The 24,672-nt window shown below is 45.5% G+C and overlaps 2 protein-coding genes across 2 annotated transcripts in view; one reads left to right on the forward strand and one right to left on the reverse strand.

The window, feature by feature from the left end:
* The window catches only part of ZDHHC3 (zDHHC palmitoyltransferase 3), a 53,053-nt gene extending 48,812 nt beyond the window's left edge, over window positions 1-4,241 (forward strand). Inside the window, exon 8 of the transcript XR_014556846.1 lies at window positions 28-4,241. The gene's annotated coding sequence lies outside the window, so the exon portion shown is untranslated. The remainder of the gene's footprint in view (window positions 1-27) is intronic.
* The window catches only part of TGM4 (transglutaminase 4), a 28,082-nt gene continuing 7,470 nt past the window's right edge, over window positions 4,061-24,672 (reverse strand). Inside the window, exons 5-14 of the mRNA XM_083705812.1 lie at window positions 22,329-22,447; window positions 19,211-19,318; window positions 17,889-18,063; window positions 16,862-17,000; window positions 16,440-16,543; window positions 14,016-14,267; window positions 12,001-12,303; window positions 9,698-9,867; window positions 7,789-7,925; window positions 4,061-4,896 (exon numbers count right to left, since the gene is read on the reverse strand). Coding sequence (XP_083561938.1) covers window positions 4,755-4,896; window positions 7,789-7,925; window positions 9,698-9,867; window positions 12,001-12,303; window positions 14,016-14,267; window positions 16,440-16,543; window positions 16,862-17,000; window positions 17,889-18,063; window positions 19,211-19,318; window positions 22,329-22,447 — 1,649 coding nt within the window. The 3' untranslated portion in view covers window positions 4,061-4,754. The remainder of the gene's footprint in view (window positions 4,897-7,788; window positions 7,926-9,697; window positions 9,868-12,000; window positions 12,304-14,015; window positions 14,268-16,439; window positions 16,544-16,861; window positions 17,001-17,888; window positions 18,064-19,210; window positions 19,319-22,328; window positions 22,448-24,672) is intronic.

Genomic DNA, 24,672 nt, shown 5'->3' on the forward strand with positions numbered 1-24,672 from the left:
AGAGGGATTGCTGCTTTCACTGTGCAGCGATTTTTCTTGCTTCTGAGATTCAGAATTTTTTCTTCTCTTGTTTTCCTCCTCCAAAAACTAGGTGCGTCTTGTGGTCTGGTGTGTCTTATAGAGCGAAAAATATGGTAATTTGCAGCACAGAGAGTCTCTGGCTCTGAAAAAGAACTGTTGCAGTTGTGGTTCCGTCCTGGTGTAGAAGCTTGAAGGCCAAAGCGCATCTTTTTGTACAGTGTGTTCGTGAGGCTGGTTTATCATAGTGACTTGGCTGATCGCTTTGAATGGCAGAGCCTTGAGTGAATATTCTCGTGTATCTCAAAAGGGTTAACTTTCAGTGTTGAGGATACTGGGCTTCTCTGTTTTTAGTAAACAGAGAAGGGTTACTTTGCAGCTATGGGGCCTAGTGAGTGGTCTGGGAACAACCAGTGCTGCAGTGTTATTGAAGCTGGACCCCCATGTAAGAGAAGATACATGTAATGCAATGTTTCTAAGAACAAGAATGTTTCTGGAAGCAAAGACTTAAGAAAGAGACCAATGGCTTCTTCGATCTTCCCTTTTAATACCAGGTGCTATAAAAAATAATAATCTACCAAGGGGATTTTTGCGTTTTATGTTGTTTATCAGTTGGGAGAGCCCATTTAGCACCTTATCTGTTGTCTTTTTGTAAAAATAAAGGGAACAGGGAGAGCTCTATGATGGATGAGCTCAGTATAGCTAGGATCTAAAAACAACAACAACAACCTGTGTTCTTTTCTCTGTGCTTTGGGGTTTTGTGTTGCTTTTAAGTGTCAACTCCCACTGCCTATTAGGGCATAGCAAAACACTTTTTTGAAACTGAAGGGAGTTTCTAAAGCAGCTTATGAGGAGGAGAACGTCCTGATCAAAGGAACTGTGTGACATTTAAAGAAAAAAACAATCTATCCTGGAGTAGCTCTTTGGATCCTAGCCTATTACAGTGGTACCTTGGTTCTCGAACGGCTTGGCTCCTGAACAAATTGGCTGCCAAATGCCACAAACCTGGAGGTAAGTGTTCGGGTTTGCGAACATTTTTCAGAAGCTGAACATTTGACGCAGTTTCCAACTGAGTGCAGCCAATCAGAAGCCGTGCCTTGGTTTTCGAACAGTTTCAGGAGTCGGAACGGATTAAGTTTGAGAACCAAGGTACCAATGAATTAGGACTTAAAGCTTTATAGATAACAAAATATAATTGAAATATAGCTAATTTTAAAACGGGAAGCTAATTTTCAGGTGTCAAAAAGGGAACTGAAAAGCTCTCAGAGATTCCCACCATTTTGGGACTAGGGGGAATGAAGTTAAGCTAGGGCTATCTCGTAACTGGGAGCGTATGTGTGCATACCTTTTTAAACTCATGCTCATTCCTCCCCGGTCCTTTTTGCCAGTACTCTTCCCCCTCCCCCCTTACAGGACATGAGTGGGGGTCTGTGATGCTGTCAAACCACTGGTCCATTTAGCCCATATTGTCAAATCTGACTGGCCGGGACTCTCCCAAGATTTCCGGCAGAGGTCTTGCTTATCACCTGGTCCTTTTTAAACCAGCCAGGCCGGGGATTGAAAATGCGATGTTCTGGATGCAAGGCATGTGTTCTGCCACTGAGCTATGGCTCTTTCTCCATCGCAATTGAGAGAGTTAGGCAGACAAAGGGGAAGGAAAATATAGCAGTTATACCTTCACTCCTTCCATACACTGTCCAAGTTACAACTTGCCAGCCTTCAGTTAAATACCTGCTTGATTCTAAAGCAGTATATCATTTTAGAAGGGATAATGGAGCTATATAATTGGAGGAGGAGAGGCATTGTAGTTTTATAAATGGAAATTGATAAGTATATCAAAATGGCAGCTGTCAAAATATTTGGAATTCCACAATACATAATATGCGAGTCCCTAATTCAAACCTGAGGACTCAATGAAGAAAAGAAACACAGACGGTCATGATTGTTATGTGCCTATTAAGTGTGTGGAATTCTTTTCTGGCAGGATTGAGTAAGCATAAAAGCATCGGCCAAATAGAATGGATAGATCTGCAATGATGATTCTTGGCAACCTCTCCTGCTACATGGCAAAATTTTCAACTCACCTTCTGACTTTGTGTCTGGGAGTTGCATTAAAAAAAAAGTCTCTTGAATTGGAATAAGACAAGGAATTCTTTGAGACAGGCTATGTATTCGTACCTGCCCATGTTTGACGGCTAAAGTGTCAAATATATATGGGAAAATAGCAACTTGATACTCAACAGTGATCCTAGCTCATATTTACCGGTTGTCTTAAAGGGACCATCGCAATCCGCTCAGTAATCCATATTTTTCTATGAGGAGCCTCTCCACTGCTATCCGTAGTGCACCTATTAGCAAAATGCCTAACAAAAATTCTAATTTTATTGCCCTAATAAATAGTCCTGAGTGTGGGGAATAAATAGGAAAATAATGTGTGGCCTTTAATATGAATTTCTGCCCATGAATAGTTCAGGAAATGCTAATTACTCAAATTCTTTAGCTCGCCGTTTGTGTGGGAAAAAATGCCTTTTCGAAATGGACCTATGTCACGCCTTTGCTGGCAGGATTGGGGTGGTTTTCGTCTTTTTTTGCATTCCAAAGTACTAGTATTAAATCGTAATAGCTACTATTGCAGGGCTAAGGGCCTAAAGTGAGAACTGCCTAACAATTGGCAGATTTCTGCTTTGACACTGCCTGCGTAAGGGAAATGAAGCAAGAGGCAGGCTCCCAATGGCTTGGGCTCCAAAGTGGGGGCTCCGTGAGCGGAAAGCAATTCCACTCACACAAATTACGCACAATTTCTGCTTCCCGTGGTTGCCAGAGGATTGAAGGAGAAAGCAGGAGGGCCCTTTTCTGTGAAGGGAGCTGGGTTGTGTTCTCTGAGTAGAAGTTAAAATCCAAGCCATTGAGGTCTTGTGACATTTATTAGTTTTTGACACAGGGGTGCTGCTATGCCTACCTGTCCTGTTGGCACAGGGCTGCCAACTTGGATAAAATACAGTCGTAACCTTGGTTTTCGAATGCCTTGGTACTGGGATGTTTTGGCTCCTGAACGCCGCAAACGCGGAAGTGATTGTTCCAGTTTGCGAACTGTTTTTAGAAGCCGAACTTCCGACGGGGCTTCCTATTGGCTGCAGGAGGTTCCTGCAGCCAATCAGAAGCTGCGCTTTGGTTTTGGAAGTTGAACGGGCTTGTGGAACAGGTTCTGTTCGACTTCCAAGGTATGACTGTATTGGGGGGCCCAGGTAAGCCCCACCCTGCACAACCCATCACAAGACTCATGGCATGTACACCATTTGAATGGCAAGGCCCAGCAACTGTGGAGGGGCTCAGCCCTCTCAAATATTTTATTGGGGGTGGGGGTTGAAGGGACCTCGGCCCATAGGAGTTGGCTACTACGGTCATATACCCTCTAGTGATGGATTTCCATTCTTCTCCTTCCATCCTTTTTTAAAAATTAAAAACAGGAAAAACCGAGGAATAAATGCAATTTGGGATTCAATATTTTGGCAGGAGCTGTCTCCCCTTACACTGAATAAAAATGCCTTACTCAGGTCCCCAGGCCATTTTATAAAGCGTTACTGTTTTACAAAATACCAAGGTTAATTGACCAAAGCTGCTTATCTTGCCTTCCCCCCTTTCCGAACCCAAATGAATTTGGACACTGTTCTGTTCATTTATCGGAGAGACTTTTAGGCTTGAGCCCAAGAAGGTACTTCACACCAAATAAGCTTCTTGATCTGAGATCCAGTGTTTACATTTCTGGGTGTATTTCCACCTACTGTGAATAGCTCAGTTGAAGCCAGCAGAATATCCTGCCTTAAGCGAACTCTCTTAAGTATTTGCACAAGTGGCACCTCGGCTGCATTGAAAGTGCTCTTGTGCATTAAACTCATCATGTGCTGCAATATTGTGCAACCAATGACCCCCAGTGTTTGCTTGAAACCAGAAGTACGTCTTAAATAAGAAATGCATCTGTTCTGGAAGCTAAAGGTGCCTTCGTTTCAAAGGCTTTAAATAAATGATGGGCTGGGAGCCAGCATGCAAGAAAATATCCTTTTATTTTCACAAGCAGACTGTGCACTAGCCTATTCTATGCAACTAAAGAGTGTGTACATTTACAAATCTCACGTCTCACGTGTTCTACTTTTTGCTCTTTGTACCTCGTTTTCCGACTTCGACTGTGTAACAGTACTTATTAAAGAATCAATATTTTCATCTCACACCTGCTGTTTTGTCTTTAGTTGCTGGTGGTTGTGATGATCTCCCCCCCCCCCCCTCTGTATTTTGGGGCTCAGTTTATAGCCGCACTAGTTTGCTTTCACATTCGTAATGTACTGCAATTGGGTCTACGATGTGCAGTAAGAAAATGGCAGAAGTAGCCACATACGCCAAAAGGAATAAGAAGTCAACAAGGATTACTGACGTTACACAAAGCTCAGAAGTGCATGCGAAAGGAAAACAGAGGCAGCTCTAACCCACTCCAGAGTTCACAGACCATGCTTTTAGTTACCATAAGCTGCTAAATCGCCACACATGCAAGAACAGATTTGAATAATCCCTATTAGATTCCCATTAGCTAGAATCAAAACAGCTTAAGCCACTTTAAACTCCCTTAATATCGCATTTATGTGTCTCTCACTCTCCTATCTTTGAGCACATAATCAAGACTTCAGGCAGCGTCAACAAGGCCGTTCATTGCACACACCGCCACTGACACCGTTTTGGAATGACTGCTACTCTGTGATTGAAATAATCTTTTCCGCAGTTATTCCTTTCAGCTGGGTGGAGTTCAGTTTGGCCACAATCTTCTTCAGCCCGGCTCTCCTTGGTGCGCACACAATTTTTGATTTAAAGATTCCACCCGGCGCTATGTCCCTACAAAGGATAAACAAATAAAATGACAAAGTCACATATCATAGCTCTTTGTGTGCTAGATTCCTTGGGGGAGTGTATCCACAATCAAAAGCCCATGTGATGGAGCTCCTATACAAATAGGATTGCCCTTTTGGTGCTCTCCTCGAATCAGGAGAGGAATGAAGAGGAAAACGCCTGGAAGTGGCTTCATGAATTGCCGTACTTACAAGGCAACACTGGGCTTGGGTGGTAATGAGATGGGGAAAACTGATTGAGGGTTCCATGTCATGTTTACGAGCTACGTGGCAACCACAACATGGTGTGTGTGAATTGTGTGAGATATTTGTAGATATGTGGATCTGTCAAACTGGATATCTTCCAGTCCAGGAGACGACGAATGAGAGATGTTGCAGAGATGTCTCTCTGCGTCAGATCCATCATTTACTTTAAAGTTATACAGGGCTTGGGAACGGGCACCTTAAAGAATGCCAACTCCTATATCACCCTTCCTGCAGTCTCCTTTGGAGGCCCATCTCTGGGTGCCCTCACTTTTAGAGATGGGGCAGCTTTGATTGGGGAAGAACACCTTCTTGGGTGAGGAGCTGCATCTGGGAAACTCCTTCGGGAGACTAATACGCCTGTGTGTATGTGTGTGTGTGTGCGCACGTGCTAGGCAAAGGCCTTTTTATTTTCCCAAGCTTCTTTTAAATAAACCTTTGCGGCTATTTACTTGCCATTTTGGGACGCGGGTGGTGCTGTGGGTTAAACCACGGAGCCTAGGACTTGCCGATCAGAAGGTTGGCGGTTTGAATCCCCATGACAGGGTGAGCTCCCGTTGCTCGGTCCCTGCTCCTGCCAACCTAACAGTTCAAAAGCACGTCAAAGTCAAGTAGATAAATAGGTACCGCTCCGGCGGGAAGGTAAACGGCGTTTCCGTGCGCTGCTCTGGTTCGCCAGAAGTGGCTTAGTCATGCTGGCCACATGACCTGGAACCTGTACGCCAGCTCCCTCGGCCAATAAAGCGAGATGAGCGCCACAACCCCAGAGTCAGCCACAACTGGACCTAATGGTCAGGGGTCCCTTTACCTTACTTGCCATTTTATCTGTTTGTGGTGTTTTATCGATTTTTAGAATTATGTTATTGTTACTTTGCCAACTGCCTCAGAGATATTCATACTGAAGGGCTGTAGACAACTCAATAAACAACCAACAGTCGGACTAGTCTTGGAGAAACGATGCTAGACAAGTCCAACATGGAATGTCTTAAGTTCTTAATGGTCCATCCGGTTCATAAAAGGTATAGGACCCCTGGATGGTCAAGTCCAGTCAAAGGCGACTATGGGGTTGCGGCACTCATCTCACTTTCAGGCCAAGGGAGCCGGCGTTTGTCCGCAGGTAGCTTTCCGGGTCATGTGGCCAGCAGGACTAAACCGCTTCTGGTGCAACGGAACACCATGACGTAAACCAGAGCACAAGGAAACGCCTTCACACCACAGCAGTACCTGTTTATATGCTTTCTAACTGCTAGGTTGGCAGGAGCTGGGACAGAGCAATGGGAGCTCACCCTGTTCTGTGGATTTGAACTGCCGACCTGATCGGCAAGCCCAAGAGGCTCAGTGGTTTAGACCAGGCATGTCCAACAGGTAGATTGTGATCTACTGATAGATTGCGGGGTTTCCTGGTAGATCTCTGGCTCCTCCGTGTCCCCCCCCCCCCAAAAAAAAAAAAAAAAAGCTCAACAATTCGGCTTTCCCAAGAAAGCTCAACAGTTATGGCTTCCCAAAAAAACCTCCACAACTCTGGCTTCCTAAAAGCAGCTCAACAACTTTGCCTTTCCAAAACAAGACCAACAGATTTGCCTTTCCAAACAACTTTTATACTGTGAGTAGATTGCAGTCTATTCGGAGTTGGGCGTCCTTGGTTTAGACCACAGCGCCACCTGCATCCCTTTTTAATTGCTGTATGCAACTCAAACAAATAACGAACAGTCTGGCTAGACTTGGAGAGATGATGCTAGACAAATACAACATGGCGGTTCTTAGGCTCTTAATGGTCCAACCTCCTGTTCTCACAGGGAGCTGTAAAAGTGGATCTATAGAATCGTTATATCATAAAATCTTCTGTTGTCCATTACATTCGGCTTCACGGTCCAAGTTTCTGGCCCCATATTTATCGAGAATTGCTGACAGACCTCAGGAAGCCCAAATAATATACTTATTAAACGACGAAGACACAAGTAGATCCCTTGCAGTCGCTAGATACCTGATTAATGTCTTATTTCAAAAGAGGAGAAATGGATCACTGTATGACTCTGACAGCTTAGCTAAACTTAAGAACCATCAATAAGTGCCAGAACTAAGACGCATATCCCCCAAAATCTGAGGGTTTTGAATTGCGGTTTACATAGAGGGAGCTTATTGTGTATAGTGTTTACTTAATTGAAGTAAAATTGGTTTTATATGGGTGTTTTAACTCGGAACTGTTTAAATTGTATTGTTTATGGATAAATTTTGATGTATTGTTTTCGATATGGGCCAATGGCCGTAATCAATCAATCAATCAATCAATCAATCTCACAGGGAGCATCCAGATGCCTGTGGGAAGAAGCAAGCAGGACCTGAGGACGACAGCATTCTCCACTCCTGCAATTCCCAGAAATTGGTATCAAGAGGCATACTGCCTCTGATGGAGACACAACATAGGCATCATCTTGATAGCCTTGTCCTCCCATGAATTTGAGTAATCCTGTGAGTGATTACTGCAATAGAAGGGCGGGGGGGGGGGGAGAGAACTCTTACAATTTGAAGTTCCAGACTGAACTTCTCCTTTAAGATCCAGGGTAGGAAGTCAGAGAAACAGTGCCAGCAAAACAGTGCACAGCATGTCGCCCCCTTTTAGCTACATGCACTTTACCCTTGATCAAACGTTTCCATCGTAAATATGCCAAGGCCTTCCACATGCAGTTTGCAGTTTTCCAAGGGAATGCGCAGTGTGTTCTTGAAAATAAACGCACAGGTAAAATCCTGGTTGATCTTTGCAGTGTCTGCCATCTGCAAAAGAAAGAACGACCGCTGAAGAACGGATTCAAGATGGCGAAAGGAAATGTCAAGAGCATGCAATCCATGTTCATATAAAAACAATAGGAAGGTTATGATTGTGAAGGTTCACCATCCACAAACAGCTGCTGACGGCACAACACTGCGGGAAAAGGGAGCTGGGTTAGGGTTGGTCATCGTGGGGAGTTGATTTGAACTGATTTTATAATGAAATGATTTTAGAATGTTGTATCATTTTACTGGGACGCAGGTGGCGCTGTGGGTTAAAGCCTCAGCACCTAGGACTTGCCGATCGAAAGGTTGGCGGTTCGAATCCCTGCGGCGGGGTGCGCTCCCGCTGCTCGGTCCCAGCGCCTGCCAACCTAGCAGTTCGAAAGCACCTCCGGGTGCAAGTAGATAAATAGGAACCGCTTAGCAGCGGGAAGGTAAACGGCGTTTCCGTGTGCGGCTCTGGCTCGCCAGAGCAGCGATGTCACGCTGGCCACGTGACCCGGAAGTGTCTCCGGACAGCGCTGGCCCCTGGCCTCTTGAGTGAGATGGGCGCACAACCCCAGAGTCTGTCAAGATTGGCCCGTACGGGCAGGGGTACCTTTACCTTTACCTTATCATTTTACTGTTGTTAGCTGCTCTGAGCCCGGCTTCGGCTGGGGAGGGCGGGATATAAATTTTTTTTTTTAAATTATTATTATTATTATTATTATTATATTTAAATATGTGTGTCTGAAATAGTATGGGAGAACAATCCTGAAGCCATTTTGACTCTCCCAATGACCTCAAATATTCCTCTGCAGTAAGAGAGGCAAATGGGGAAAGCCTTCCCGTTTGTTTTTTTGCTTGCAAATCCTATCTTAAGAGCGCATTTGTGTATGAATAGGGTGAGCCTGTGACCTGGATTCAGGAACTAAAGTATTAACCATCACAAAATCTTGGCCAGACTGGCCAGGTAATACAATCAGTGACCATTATCAGGTATCCTGGCAGGCAGGATTTCTGCTGTAAACCACCTCCTTCTGTGATGTATGTATGATTTTTTTGGGGGGGGTGGTCTTGACCTACAGGGTGGGCAATTTCAAAAGTCTATGTAAGAGCTTGCACACCATTGTTTGGGGTTCTCCTCCCTCCTGCGTGTGGTGAGTGGGGACCCTGTTGCAACAGTTTGATAAAGATCAAGATTACTAGCCGCTTTGCTTCTCAATATACTCTGGTTGGCCTCTGTTTTCTCCTACCATTAGGGAAGCCACTTAAGGACTCAATATGGGTTCCAGAATACCCCATAAGGGAAAGGGAGCAGTTTTTCTTATAACACTTGCCTCTCTTTCCCCTCCGGTCAACCTCCTAGATGGCTGAATAAGTACTGTAAGTGTGTGATTTCCTTGTTCTGACAATGTGTAGATGCAAGGTCTGCTATGGAAGGGAGTTCCACTGGTTTGGGAAGAACTACAACCTAGCAGAAGTCGGTTCCTAGTAGCCAGTTCTGGGACCTAGACTGAACGGGTGCACTGGGCCACCATCACTCCAGAAGTAAAACTTGGAATTTATTATGGGTCTTGGGGCCACAACACACTTCCTCTGAGCCCAATTCCTGCCCCATCTGAACAGATGAGGTAAGTGGAGTCCTAAGGTAGCAGTGTTTGCCCTGCTAACTAATATATATAATTCAGTGGAGCCCCTATTTATTTTATTGATTTCTCTTTCCAGCTCATCTGCTCTCAGGTTTGACATAAACTGACCACCCTGCACCGAGCTAATATTATTTAACTTCTTACCTCCACTTTCAGAGGTGGGTACTTGAAGGTTAAAGACAGCTCTTCCGTGAGCTTCTCGTTCGTTTCTTGAACCTCAGCAATAATGTTGACATTGACCAGAAGTTCATCTTCTATTGACATCATTGCTTTCAGGTAAGCATCAGCTGCTATTTTCAGAGGGATGGAATTAACTGCACCAACAGAAAGAAGAGACAGGAAGATAAACAATGCAGAAGAAGGAAGCCTTGCATATGGGATGGTGTTATCGAGTCACAGTTGTAGAATTTTTAGAGATGGAAGGGACCACAAGGGTCAAACCCATTTTCAGAGTCATGACAAAATAAAATCAGCATTAGAGTTTCCTCCTTTGTGTTGAGCCCACCCTCCAAAGCTGGCTGATTGATGCTACAGGCTAGCCAATAGAGCTTGCCAGAAGGCTCTTTTGAATTGGGCCAAACTCTTACCAATGGCTCTTATCAATGGCTCTGGAGCAACAGCCTCAGCCCCTTCAAAGCTAAGAATTTGCTGCTATCTGTCCCCATCTTCCTTCCTTTTTTGTTTTGACTGGGTTTCTACATTTATCCTCCTCCTGGCAGGCAGAAATTCAGCAGGTGGGGAGAATTGCCTTTCAGTATTGTTGCTGGATTGTTTGCAGGTTCTGATAGCTTCCATTTGATGATTGTAATGGGTCGCTTTGAAGTCATTTCATTACCAGGTAAAGTACCATATTTTTCGCTCTATAGGACGCACCTGACCATAGGATGCAACTTGTTTTAGAGGGGGAGAACAAGGAAAAAATAAATCTCCCCCTTTCTGCTCAGCACCCCTTCAGCGAAGCGGCAGGAGAAACGGAGCCCCTTCCATTTCTCCTCCCGCTTCGCTGAAGGGGCGCTGTGCAGCTCTCCCTCTCTGCTGAAGCTGGGAGAGCAAGACTCTCCTGGCTTCAGCAAAAGGAACCCGGAGCCTTTGGAGCACAGCGCAAGTTCCCGCTGTGCTCTGGAGGATACGCGTTGCTTTCGCTGAAGCCTGGAGAGCGAGAGGGGTGAGTGCGCACCAACACCTCTCGCTCTCCAGACTTCAGCGAAAGCAACACGTAGCCCCCAGAGCGCGGAGGGAGCGCTCCCTCTGTGCACTTTGGAGGCTTCGCGTTGCTATCACTGAAGCCAAGAAGCCTGCATTCGCTCCACACACATTTCCCCTTCATTTTTGGAGGGGGAAAAGTACGTCCTATAGAGCGAAAAATATGGTGATCTTTAGCTTCCCAGTCCCCACCCCCACCCCAACCTGTCTCTTATTTTGCCCAAAGGTGGCAACCTTATTCTTCAGTGCCTCCCGCTTCCAAATGGAAAACACTACAAATAAACCAGTGAGAGAATGAAAGACCTGGAGAGAGAAGGGATTTAGCTACAGTGGTAGAGCCTTGCCGGCAGAAGGTCCCAGGCTCATTCTCTGGCATCTACAGAACCCTGCCAGAAACCCTGCAGGACCACTGCAAGTCAGTGTAGACCATGGGTAGGCAAATTAAGGCCCAGGGCCTGGATCTGGCCCAATTGCCTTCTAAATTCGGCCCGCCAACTGTCTGGGAATCAGCGTGTTTTTACATGAGTAGAATGTGTCCTTTTATTTAGAATGCATCTCTGGGTTATTTGTGGGGCATAGGAATTTTTTCATTTCCCCCTGAAAAATATAGTCCGGCCCCCCACAAGGTCTGAGGGACAGTGGACCGGCTCCCTGCTGAAAAAGTTTCCTGACCTCTGGTGTAGAAATTACTGAGCTAAATATAAAAGGTAAAGGACCCCTGGACAGTTAAGTCTAGCCAAAGGTGACTCTGGAGTTGTGGCCCTCATCTCACTTTCAGGCCGAGGGAGCCGGTGTTTGTTCACAGACAGCTTTTCGGGTCATGTGGCCAGTGTGACTAAATGGCTTCTGGCGCAACGGAAACCAGAGCACATGGAAATGCCGTTTACTTTTGCGCCACAGCGGTACCTATTGATCTACTTGCACTGGTGTGCTTTTGAACTACTAGGTTGGCAGGAGCTGGGACAGAGCAACAGGAGCTCACTCAGTCGTGGGGATTCAAACTGCCAACCTATCGATCAGTAAGCCCAAGAGACTCAGTGGTTTAGACCACAGCGCCACGCGCGTCCCTCTTAATCTAAATATACCAATGGTCTGACTTGGCATAAGGCAGTTTTCAATGTTCTAACTCTGCAAATGTTGCTCTGTACATTGCTCAAAACCGCTCTCCTCCTGTAGGGAAGTGGGCAGCGATCATGGCATCAAAAAGCACATGGTTTAGAACAGCGGTTTTCAAGTATACACACCTGCCTTGTCTTTTGTTTGGACAGTCTGCTTGATGGTGGCAAGGCTGGCCTCCACTTTCCCAGTATAAGATTCTAACTGGCACGATGCTGCAACGTTGACTGTCCAGGCACCTGCAGACTCGTTGGTTATAATAAGATTCAACTCAATCGGCTGCCCTGGCCACAATTCTTTTTCTCCTTCCATTCCAAGTTTCAAGTTAGCCTTGAGGGGTTCAGGAGGAGGTGTCACTTCACAGATTCCCAGATTGTTAGACTGCAGATAGGAACAAGCCGTCTCCACAGCTTTCCTTTCCTCGGGACTCTCTGCAAAAACAGGAAAGCAGGGAAACAATTGACCCTGGCGTCATTGGAAACATTTTCCGTTGTCAGCTGCATGGCATGGCCAGAGCAAAAATACCCTTTGTTTTTGTTTTGGTCAAATATGAAGAGCATGGCAGGCCATACTCATTCTCTCAGGATGAAGACATGGCGTCTGAATCTCTAGACAAAATATTTTATGAGTGTGTATAATTTCTAAGGGCACTTCAAACACTACCTGTTAGCCAGGTTTCTGTGAAAGGTAAAGGTAAAGGGACCCCTGACCATTAGGTCCAGTCGTGGCCGACTCTGGGGTTGCGGTGCTCATCTCGCTTTATTGGCCGAGGGAGCCGGCGTACAGCTTCCGGGTTATGTGGCCAGCATGACTATGGTTCTGGCGAACCAGAGCAGCACACGGAAACACCCTTTACCTTCCCGCCGGAGCAGTACCTATTTATCTACTTGCACTTTGACGTGCTTTTGAATTGCTAGGTTGGCAGGAGCAGGGACCGAGCAACGGGAGCTCACCCCGTCACAGGGATTCGAACCGCCGACCTTCTGATCGGCAAGTCCTAGGCTCTGTGGTTTAACCCACAGCGCCACTGCCCTGCTCATGTGAAGTGTAGAGGATGGCAAACCCAAATTAGTTACCTGACAAGCATGGCTGAGAGATATATGGGTTTCCAAACATGTTTGCCTCATGAATCCATTACATTTTAGGTGTACACTTTGCAAACCTGAAGGTTCTGTTTTGTTTGTTTTACTCGTTTAAGGCAATAAATGCCACCCATTTCTGAGACTGAGGTTGAATCTTGACAAGACAGAAGTACTGTTTTTGGAGGACGGGGGCTAGCAGGTGTGGAGGACTCACTAGTCCTGAATGGGGTAACTGTGCCCCTGAAGGACCAGGTGCGCAGCCTGGGAGTCATTCTGGACTCACAGCTGTCCATGGAGGTACAGGTTATTTCTGTGTCCAGGTCAGCTGTCTACCAGCTCCATCTGGTACGCCGGCTGAGACCCTACCTGCCTGCAGACTGTCTCACCAGAGTGGTCCATGCTCTGGTTATCTCCCGCTTGGACTACTGCAATGCGCTCTACGTGGGGCTACCTTTGAAAGTTACCCGGAAACTACAACTAATCCAGAATGCGGCAGCTAGACTGGTGACTGGGAGCGGCCGCCGAGACCACATTACTCCATTCCTGAAAGACCTACATTGGCTCCCAGTACGTTTCCGAGCACAATTCAAAGTGTTGGTGCTCACCTTTAAAGCCCTAAATGGCCTCGGTCCAGTATACCTGAAGGAGCATCTCCACCCCCATTATTCAGCCTGGACACTGAGGTCCAGCTCTGAGGGCCTTCTGGTGGTTCCCTCACTGCGAGAAGCCAAGTTACAGGGAACCAGGCAGAGGGCCTTCTCGGTAGTGGCGTCCTCCCTGTGGAACGCCCTCCCATCAGATGTCAAGGAAATAAAGAACTATCTGACTTTTAGAAGACATCTGAAGGCAGCCCTGTTCAGGGAAGTTATTGATGTTTGATCATGTTTTTAATATTTTGTTGGAAGCTGCCCACAGTGGCTGGGGAAACCCAGCCAGATTGGCGGGGTATAAATAAATTATTAGTATTATTCTTACCCAAGAAGCCTCCATCTGAAATTACTAGTCTGTGTGGAAAATAATCATTTCCTCCCCTGACAGAAAATACTTTGTGTTTTGGTCACCTTCAGGAAATTTGTATTGGCCTGTGATGTCTTCACGAGTGTCCTTCCCAACAGCTTTGGTGCTGATACTCTTCCCTATTACTTTGGTTTCTTCACGCAGTTTGGTGTACGTTTCCTTGCCATCCACATTCTTTACGAGCCAAAAGACTCTGTCTGCATTCACTTCAGCAAACACAAACTTGGAGTCATAGGGAAGATAGACTTCTCCCTTTCTGATTGCATTTACTGGAGTAGGGCCACACTGGTAAATCCCTGTAAAAAAACCACACACATACACAACCTACATCAGCTGTTTTACTATTTGTATGTTCACCCAGAATTCAATGACAGCTAAATAATAGCAATAGCTAATCTAAAATTGCAGCTCCTGGTGTGCTATGTTTTCAATTAACCTTCACTTTCATTTGCAGGTCTTTGTCGCCTGCAGTTTTACATGTCTATGGAAATACTTTGATCATGTCAGAAAGTCCATAGAAGTTGTCTGTTCTAAGATTATACTGAGCTGGGTCGAAAAGGTGGATATTAGAATATGTTGTTGGGGACACACACACACACACACACACACACACAGAGAGAGAGAGAGAGAGAGAGAGACCACTGTACCACATTTTAATCATTCACGTGACCAAAAAAAACTTCTTGCATGGAATCATATGGTGTATTGGGTTGTGAATTTAATTCTGACAAATCCCAAATTCTGAGACAAACTGGGTGACTTTGGAGAAATTGAGTGATCCATGTGATGGTCACCTCTAGACTTGATTATTGTAACTTGCTCTACGTGGAGCTGCCCTTGAAGCTGACCCAGAAACGGTGTCCTTGCCATGGGATCACATTCATCCAGTGCTTTACCAACTGCACTGGCTCCTGGTGGACTACAGGGTCAGGTTTAAGGTGCTGGTTTTGACCTTTAAAGCCCTATGGACCCTCGTACCTAAGGGACCACCTCTCCTGGTATGCCCCGTGGAGGACCTTAAAGTCCATAAATAACAACACTTTGGAGGTCCTGAGCCTCAAGGAGGTTAGATTGGTTTCAATTAGAGCCAGGGCCTTTTCAGCACTGGCCCCAACTTGGTGGAACGCTCTGTCACAAGAGACCAGGGCCCTGTGGGATTGGACATCTTTCTGCAGGGCCTGCAAGACAGAGCGGTTCTGCCTGGCCTTTGGCTTAGACTCACTGTGACCCCTTATATGGGATTTGGTATATAAATTTTTTCCTTGGTTTTTTTGCTGGCCCATGTAGGACCAGCATGGATAGCTGGCTCAGGTGAATATCTGATGTTTCCTCCCTTTATGGTCTTGATTTATGGGTTACTACTAAAATGAGGCTGCATTTTAAGCTGTATTTTAAGCCATATTTTAATTAACTGTTTGTTTGTTTGTTGTTGTTTTCTATTACGTTTTATTGTAATTTATATTTGATATTAGCCTCCCTGAGCCCGGCTCTGGCTGGGAAGGGTGGGGTATAAATATTATTATTATTATTATTATTATTATTATTATTATTATTATTATTATTATTCCAAGATGAATCAAATGCACTTCAAGGCATCTGCAACTCACTAAATCTGCTAGCTAAACTTCAGGGCCACCTTGAAACTGCAGCAGTCCAGAGAACTCAAGACTTTCTTTAAAATTGTTATGTATGCCCAAGCTCTCCATATAATGAAAACACCAGAAGAGAAGATGAGAAAGAAGGGGGGTTTAGTTTTGGGACTGACAGCTTTAATTTTCCACCCAGTGGTGTAGCGTGGGGGATGCAGGGGGGGCCGGCCACACCGGGCGCAACATCTGGGGGGCGCGCTCGCCGCCTCCGGAGTCGCCGAAGAGCCTCGGGCGCAGGCTGTAGCAGAGCCCCATGTCTCGCGGAACCGACGAGCTGTGCGCGCGTCCGGGCTGAAGGCGTCCGGCAGGCAGTGGCTCTCAGCGCTCGCCACGGAGGGTGCGCCAGGCAGCCCCTCCTCACAGCCCCACCGCCGCTGCTGCAGCTGCTGGGCCATGTTGCATTTTCCTCGCCTCTCTGCCCTCCTCCTCCTCCGGGCAAGTGGCGTCGTTTGGGCGGCAGCGGCCACTCGCCTCAGATCACCTGACACGGACCCGCCGCCGCCGCCGTGGCTACCTTACCATAAATACCCCAGCCCAGGCAGCAGCAAGAAGAAGCTGGCAGCGGCGGCAGGTTAGGGGTTAGGGGGCGCAAATGACTTGCCTTGCCCCGGGTGCTGACAACCCACGCTACGCCGCTGTTTCCACCAGGAAACATTCATACGTGGTATTTTCAAATAAAAACACTGAACAAATCTCTTTACTTCCAAACTTTAAAGAGTTCCCTTGCTTGCGCATGCACGCCACACACACAGCACCTGTCTGTCTGAAATTTGGCAGGCTTCATCTGCACAGAAAACATCCATTTCAGCCAAGTCTTACCTTGGCTCTTTTCCTGAGGGGTAGCATCAATCGCCTGCCAGCCATCAAAGCCCTTTGGTAAGTCCGGCCTTTTCATCCAGACATCGTTCCATACGTGGAAGTTCCTGTATACAGTCAGGTTTCAGAATTAAAATCAAAAATTATCATCAGCTATACTTCCATGATCAAACAGCCATTAGAATTAGACGGCATAGGAAGGCATAAATAGTAACTGGCCATTGATTTAACAACTCAGTGTAATCTGCAGAGAATGCAACTGATGAATTTCTAGGCATCTCAATATATGAAACTAGACAAAGGATGGGGTGGAGAGGATCATATTAAATGAAATAAAGGTTAGGCTCTCAACTTCCTCCTTACAACTATTTTTTCCCTATGTGTGGGAATTTCAGAAAGAGGTAGTAATCTGTAGCGATGATTACCAAATCGAGTCTGTTGTCAGATTCTCCATTTTCCCTCCGTTTTCATTCAAGTAAATGTCAACTTTAAGATTTTCCTCTGTGTCGTGAGCTGAAGCAAAATTGGTCACGCTCCTGGCTGGAATCCCCAGGCTGCGCATAACTGAAATACAGAGAAGGATGTCGGCTCCAGATTCAGTTGGCTCCCTTCAGCCACACTCAACACCCATTAGAGAATTTAATCAGGGGGAATATTCCAAGGGACAAGAATGAGCTCAGTTCCCAGAAGGAGATAGGAGGTTGGGCTGGAATAGGAGGGCAAATGGTGCCGTGATCTCAATTGTGCAGTTGTACAACAGTTTGAAGACCCACAAAGGTCTTCCTTTCTGCTGTTGGGCACTGGGGAGGGAGTTGGCAAGAGTGGCTTCCCTGCTTGTTTAGTGGCCCATCTTATTTCATTGTTTGTTGCCCACCAGGTCTGTGGAGCTGGCAGCAGGTGGAGTTGGCAGCAGGAACCACCATGAAGGGAAGGACAGGGAGAGATGTGTGTGTATTTGAGTGAGAAGCAGAGACGCTTGTGTGTCTCTGACCTGCACGTGTGCAGCAAGTGAGTCTGTGTGCAAGAGAGTTAGCAATGTATATTTTTCCTGGTACAAGGGAATGATCCCCTTTGACCTCTAAAATCAGGACAAGTGAGACATAGCTGACTTCTCACAGAAAGCATGAGATAGTCCTTGGGGTAATGGAACAGTAGTAATGGTACACTACATGCAGTTCCCCTCACAGCAGCCATGTTGTGGCACAACCTGGCAGCCATTTTGTGACTGGCGCCCACAGCACTTCCTCAAAATTTGAAATGTGCCCACTGGGGTCCAAAAGGTGGGCGACCCCTGACCTAGTGCAACACTCCAAGATATTAGTGGGGAGCCTGCAAGCTTGGTTTGAGGGAAACAGCCCCACTCTTATTTCCCAGCTTATTGTATTCTATCCATCAAAAGCATAAAGATGGAGGATTTGCTTAGTTGAATTCCCTCCAAGATGCATGCCTCACCTGTGGTAAGCACTCCAGAGAAAACCCAGCACTGACCATACAAGACACTTTTTTTGGTCCTGTAATACTGCTGCAAAATGGGGGCGCTTCCTGTCCAGGCTAGAGGCGGCGTACCACCAGTATATTTCCCTGACCAGCTTGCAAACACCACTCCACGATCATCCTCGGAGTTCACCTAAAAAACAAACGAAGATAGCAGAACCATACAGCAAAACTCCAAAATGGCTTTGTTTACCTGAAGGAGCATCTCCACCCCCATTGTTCAGCCCAGACACTGAGGTCCAGCTCCGAGGGTCTTCTGGCGGTTCCCTCCCTGCGAGAAGTGAGGTTACAGGGAACCAGGTAGAGGGCCTTCTTGGTGGTGGCACCCGCCTTGTGGAACGCCCTCCCATCAGATGCCAAGGAAATAAACTATCTGACTTTTAGAAGACATCTGAAGTTTTTAACGTTTGATGTTGTGTTTTAATTTGCTGGAAGCCGCGCAGTGGAAGTGATATACAATGAAATGGGGAAAAAATGTTTAAAATAACATTTGTCGAAAAACCAGAAGCTTTTCTACTAGGAATTAGATGTTCTGACATTTCAAAAGACCAGAAAAGACTGTTTATATATGTGACAACAGATGCAAGGATACTACTAGTCCAAAGATGAAAAGGACCAGCAGTCCCAACTAGAGAAGAATGGCAAGCCAAACTGCTGGACTATGCTGAAATGGCAAAACTGACTGGGAAACTCAGGAATCAAGAAGATAACGAGTTTAAAAAAGAACTGGGAAAATTCATAACTTACTTAGGAGACCATTGTAAACAAATAAAAACATTGGCTGGACTTTAAAAATGACTTGCAAAGAAACGAAAGACATGGGTAATTTAGAGAGATGAAAACTGTGGAGAACGTTATGATATTTAGCTTTAAAAAAATTATTTTAAGGACCCATGCAGGGGGATGGGGGAAGTCACGAGATTCAGAGAATGTCACATATGGATATGTTAAGAGTTTTTTTTCCTTTTTATTATTCTAAATTTGTTCTTGTGAAAACCAATAACAAATCTTTCCAATAAAGAAAAAAAGAGGGGGAAAGCAAGCCGTGCAGAGTGGCTGGGGCAAACCAGTCAGATGGGCGACATATACATTTATTATTATTAATTAATTAAATTTCTACCACTGAGCTCTGGCTCTGGAAGGCCACACACTCCCTATCGCTGTATTATGCTATGGCCATGACAGGTGTACAGGGCATGATCTGAAGCTACTGGGTCAGATTTCTTGTCCTAACCCCAAAGAATCCAGTCTTGAGTTAAAAGATACATTTCAGGACTTACCAATGCTGACATGGCCCTGGAGATGATCACAGGATCTTTTTTCGCCTTTGGTTTGAGCTGGCTTTTGTCCAGAAGGTACATGCAACAGTCCAAAACATCTTCCTCAAACTGTTTTGAGACAGAAAGCAAAGTCTTACATTTAAGCTGCGCACCGCAGGAAAAACAAACTAACAAACAAGCTTTCCTTCAATTAGCACAGCATAAAACTGCTGCTGAGATGTCAATACGTCATATGCAAACGTCAAATGAATTCTTTTTTTAAATAAAGATTTATTAAAGTTTCCGAATTGATACAAAAGAAAAACCAACAAAAAACAAAAATGCACAAAAAATAGCAAAAATACAAAAATACACAGTTCAAAACAAAACAAAACAAAAGAGAAAGCGAACAAAACAAATATAGTTTCCATTACTTATTTCCATTAACTTATTTCCCAGACCTCCTCTCACCTCCCCCTTTTGTATTCCAGTTCAAATTCTTAAATCAGCAAATCCTTATTATAACTTATTATAACTTGTTTTAGCTTATTGCTCAACCTTTACATTACAGCTGGAAACCACTTAATTTCTGTCCAACATCATTCTAACATTCCTTAATTTTACAATGGTTCTGCAAATAGTCTTTAAATTTCTTCCAATCTTCTTCTGCTGACTCTTTTCCCTGGTCTCGGATTCTGCCGGTCATTTCTGTGCAAACTTCAAATGAATTCAATGCTTGCGAAATGTGCGGTGTTGACCCGCAGAAGGAAAAATGGGGCTGTCTCTTAAATCATTGCCGAACGATATTTAATCGGCGGCCTTGACAGAGAACAGCAGTGTCTGGAGACAGACAGGCCATGCATCCACAGCAGTGACCACAGGTGAAATGACTGCTGGGAGGAGTACAGAGAGAAGAAATGCCATGTTGCATCTGTAGCTGTTAAACCATTGCTTTCATTTGCCCCAGCTGCAACGAAACATGTCTCTCCCGTATCGGTCTCTATAGCCACACCAGGTGCTATAACTCTCCAATGGTTTGACTTCACCCCCAAAGGCCATTGGGGGCCGAGGGCTCTTCTTGGATTTTTTAAGCATTAAAAAATAATAATTGCCCGGACATTTTGCAGATTCACCGAAAATCTGCCCGGACACCATTTTGCAGCCAGATTCCTGGGAAAACCCAGACATACGGCAGCCCTACACAAAGGTGTACTCCTCCATTGTCTCTTAAGGCAGACGGATGCCAACAGATGCCTACATAAAGCATTTGAGACACTCAACATCTATGAATGTAGAAAGGGGTCTTCTTTTTTCCACGTACAAAATCTAGCAGTGCATCACACAAATTCTGTCTCTAAAGGCTTTTGAAAAGCCTGCTGAGAATTGTTGGGTGTATGTCAATATGGTACTGCCCTCTGCTGGTAGGAATACAATCTGTTTAAATGCAAATTTTCAGAGTTGCAAAGTTGCAAAGGGACCCTAAGGGTCATCTAGTCCAACCCCCTGCAATTCAGTAATCTCAACATGCGGTCCCCCATCCAACTGACATGGTATGGTGTAGATGTGGTACAAAAGCCGGACACTGGTGAGTGTCAGAGGCCAAAGCCTATTGTTTACCCTCAACACATCCTCTATTGTCCCCATTGGCAGGGCATAATAATAACAACAACAACAACAACAACAATAACAACAAGAACAGTAATACAGTGGTACCTGCTGTTACAGATGCTTCAGGTTACAGACTCCGCTAACCTAGAAATAGTACCTCGGGTTAAGAACTTTACCTCAGAATGAGAACAGAAATCGCGCGGCGGCAGGAGGCCCCATTAGCTAAAGTGGTACCTCAGGTTAAGAACAGTTTCAGGTTAAGAACGGACCTCCAGAACAAATTAAGTTCTTAACCCGAGGTACCACTGTAAATAATAATGATAATAATAATAATAATAATAATAATAATAATAATAATAGTTGCTGTATCAACAATGCCGAGGCGTAATTTCTCTGGGCTGCGTACAAAATTGTAAGGGGGTCAGGGGATGCTAATCAAATGTTGGGAGGAAAAACAGAAAACGGGTTGGTGGGGTTAGAATGAAATATCCTGAAGAGAGGCATGGCTCCTCAGTGTCTGCAACACCGAGCAAGAGCACTCCAAAATGCTGTTTTGTTGCTGCAGGCTTCTCTAATAGAGGACTTAGGTTTTTGAGTGCCTGGAAGTAACGTGGGGCTACCCTAAAAACAGGGGCAAACGAAGGCGTCGTGACACCCGGGGTGGGGCGTCGCTACATAGGGCGCATGTGCGGCATTGCTACGTATGACGCATGTAGCATACGTAACGATGCCAGACACGTGCTGCACATAGCAGTTTGCCAGCGCTGCGCACCAGCGCCGTATGGACGGTGCCAGAATCCCTCTGTCGCCGCTATAGCCGCGAATGGAGGTTCCTCTACATGCAGCTGTAGTGGCAACAGAGGGATCCCACCGCTGTTCGTACGGCGCTCGAGCGGCGGCGGCAGCAAACCGCTATGTACAGCGCATGTGCAGTGTTATTATGGTGCATGCGTGCAACGCCGCACATGCGCTGTACATAGCGGTTTGTCGCTGGCGCCAGGATCCTCTGCTCACGACTGTTGTAATTTAGATATTATATTTTATGTGAGGAATCATTGGGAAACTTGTTAAGTTGTGGGTGAACATCTCAGACGACACAGCGATTCTTCAAACAGCTCTTGTTTATTCACAGGCCAGAACAGAACAGAACTGAAGGGTTCAGCCAGCCTGCTTATATAGAGCTCCACTACAACGCAACACTTTCTGTAACTATCCAATCACTGAACGTCACTTTCAATCCCTTATTTGCATATGTGGACCTGAGTGAAAACTATCTACAGTATCCCCTGCTGGCCCAGGGTGAGAACTTCAGTACATAACACAACTGATCATTTTAGTACAACAAGTGAAGATGTCCTTTCCCCGCCTCCCCATGCCCCCACTCCTGAAATTCCTCTCCTCCCATCTCAAAAAACAAACAACCCCAAGCCTAAACAGGATTCGAAGGCTGCTGATTGTGGTTGCTGGAACCTCACACAGAAATTGCAACCTGCTTCCATCCAGACAGAAAGAGAAACATGCGAGTCTTTACCTGCCCAAAATTCCAAGGTCTTCCACGTATCATTTTTGTTGATCCAACATAGAGATAGCCGGTGTCGTTGAGCACGTACTCGCCTCTTTCAGCATCACCAGGCATGAAGACAGAATCCGCTAAAGAAAATATGTGAGTGTGTTAATTCTTTTTTTCAGGAAGTCTAACTGGGGAGAAACTGGGCAAACGACATACTTGCGGCTTTCAGGCAGTAAGAAATTGATGGATAGACAGATAAGAACACTGATGAGCTCAAAACTATCAATTTGCGTTCTGGCTTTCCAGTCCCAGCTATGGGTCCCCATCCACATTAACAAAATGGCCCGCTATATATATTTCTTTTTCTCATTATAAAGTATGTTCAGTGCTTTTTGGGGGAGATACTCAACAGTATGAAGTACCAACATGTTTTTCTAGAAGAAAAGCTTTGAATGACAAAGATAAAGGGCCCCTGGACAGTTAAGTCCAGGCAAAGGCGACTCTGGGGTTGCGACTCTCATCTCGCTTTCAGGCCAAGGGAGCCGGTGTTTGTCCACAGACAGCTTTCCGGGTCATGTGGCCAGCATGACTAAACTGCTTCTGGAGCAACGGTACACCATGAAGGAAGCCAGAGTGCACAGAAACACTGTTTACTTTCCCGCCACAGTGGTACCTATTTATCTATTTGCACTGGCATGCTTTTGAACGGCTAGGTTGGCAGGAGCTGGGACAGAGCAACAGGAGCTCACCCCATTGCGGGGATCCAAACCACTGACCTTCGGATCGGCAAGCCCAAGAGGCTCAGTGAATAAACCTTCTTGAATCAGATATAGAATCTGACTCTTTTTTCTTTACTTTCCCCTCTTTTTTTGCCCTTAACAAACCTGGTTTTATTTTTAACTTTTAGGAGTCCTCTTTCTTGGACTGATGAAGACATACATGTAGAGATGACAGGGGGAATGATGAGGGGCTTGGTGTGGGAGACAGAGAAAAAGGGATCTCCCAGGTATGGGAGGCTGGGGGAAGAAACAGAAATTCCCAGGTGAAAGCTGGGAAAGGTCTACTTTTCTGTATATGGATAAATTATATTGTGATAGATAAGTTAGTTAGTTAGTTAGTTAGTTAGTTAGTTAGTTAGTTAGTTAGTTACAGTCATACCTTGGGTTACAGATGCTTCAGGTTTTTTTGGGTTGCGGACAACCGAAACCCGGAAGTACCGGAATGGGTTACTTCCGGGTTTTGGTGGTCACGCATGCACAGAAGACCAAATCGCGCTTTGCGCATGCGCAGATGCGCCAAATCACAACCCGCGTGTGAGCACACCTGCCGCTGCGGGTTGCGGACACTGTGGGTTGCGGACATGCATCCCGCATGGATCACTTTTGCAACCTGAGCATCCACTGTAGTTCCTTCCTTCCTTCCTTCCTTCCTTCCTTCCTTCCTTCCTTCCTTCCTTCCTTCCTTCCTTTCTCTCTCTCTCTCTCTCTCTCTTATCCCTTGGCTCTTTATTTTTTTGTTTTTTTATCTTTCTTTCTCTTGTTTTGGCTTTTCTGTATCTTTTCCCTTTTTGAAAGATTTGTTTGGCTTTTATTGCACCTCACATTTAAAACTTTCAATAAAAATATTTACCAAAAAAGAAAAGGAAAAAAGAATCTGCCTCTGCTGGATTCACTCCATCCATGACTTGGGGAGAGGCTGCCTAACTCACTCCTGTGTGCACACAAGGGACATTGTTTTTCTCCAGAAACAGCTCCCATCTGGGTAAGGGCTGAGCCTTAGTTTGACCAGAGCTTTTTTACCTCAGCCGGAACTTTCTGGAACTCAGTTCCGGCCCCTCTCAGGTGGGCGCCATTGCCATTATAACAAGGGAGGCGTTCATGGTGAATTCTGGCACCTCTTTTTCTAGAAAAACAGCACTGAGTTTGAGAGTGGATGAATGGGAGCATGCACACCAGAAAGGGGAAAATATCGTTGCTTTTCAGAACTACTTCTGCCAACTGTTGTGCATGCTGAAAGCATGACCCTTTTGTGGTGGTTTAACCTGAGGTACATTTGGCTACAAAGCAGACAGCCAATAAAACAGATCACATCCCCAGTAGCAACTATGCCATTTATACCCGCCCCCTACTACTGGCTCTGTTCATTCACAAGCACAATGTTTTCAAACAAATTATTGGAACAGAGCGGTTGTTATCCACTCATCCCAAGAGAACGCCAAATAAAACTCTTGTCTCCACAGCATTCAAAGCAGATGGATGCTGGGAAATGTAGTTTCTTAATGGTTCTAGGAATGGTGGCTCTGTGAGGGGAAAACTACAACTCCCAAGATTCCATGAGAGACATCATGTGTTTTAAATGTCCCACA

This window comes from Podarcis gaigeae, assembly GCF_964106915.1.
Source record: "Podarcis gaigeae genome assembly, chromosome: 12".
Lineage (NCBI taxonomy): Eukaryota > Metazoa > Chordata > Lepidosauria > Squamata > Lacertidae > Podarcis > Podarcis gaigeae.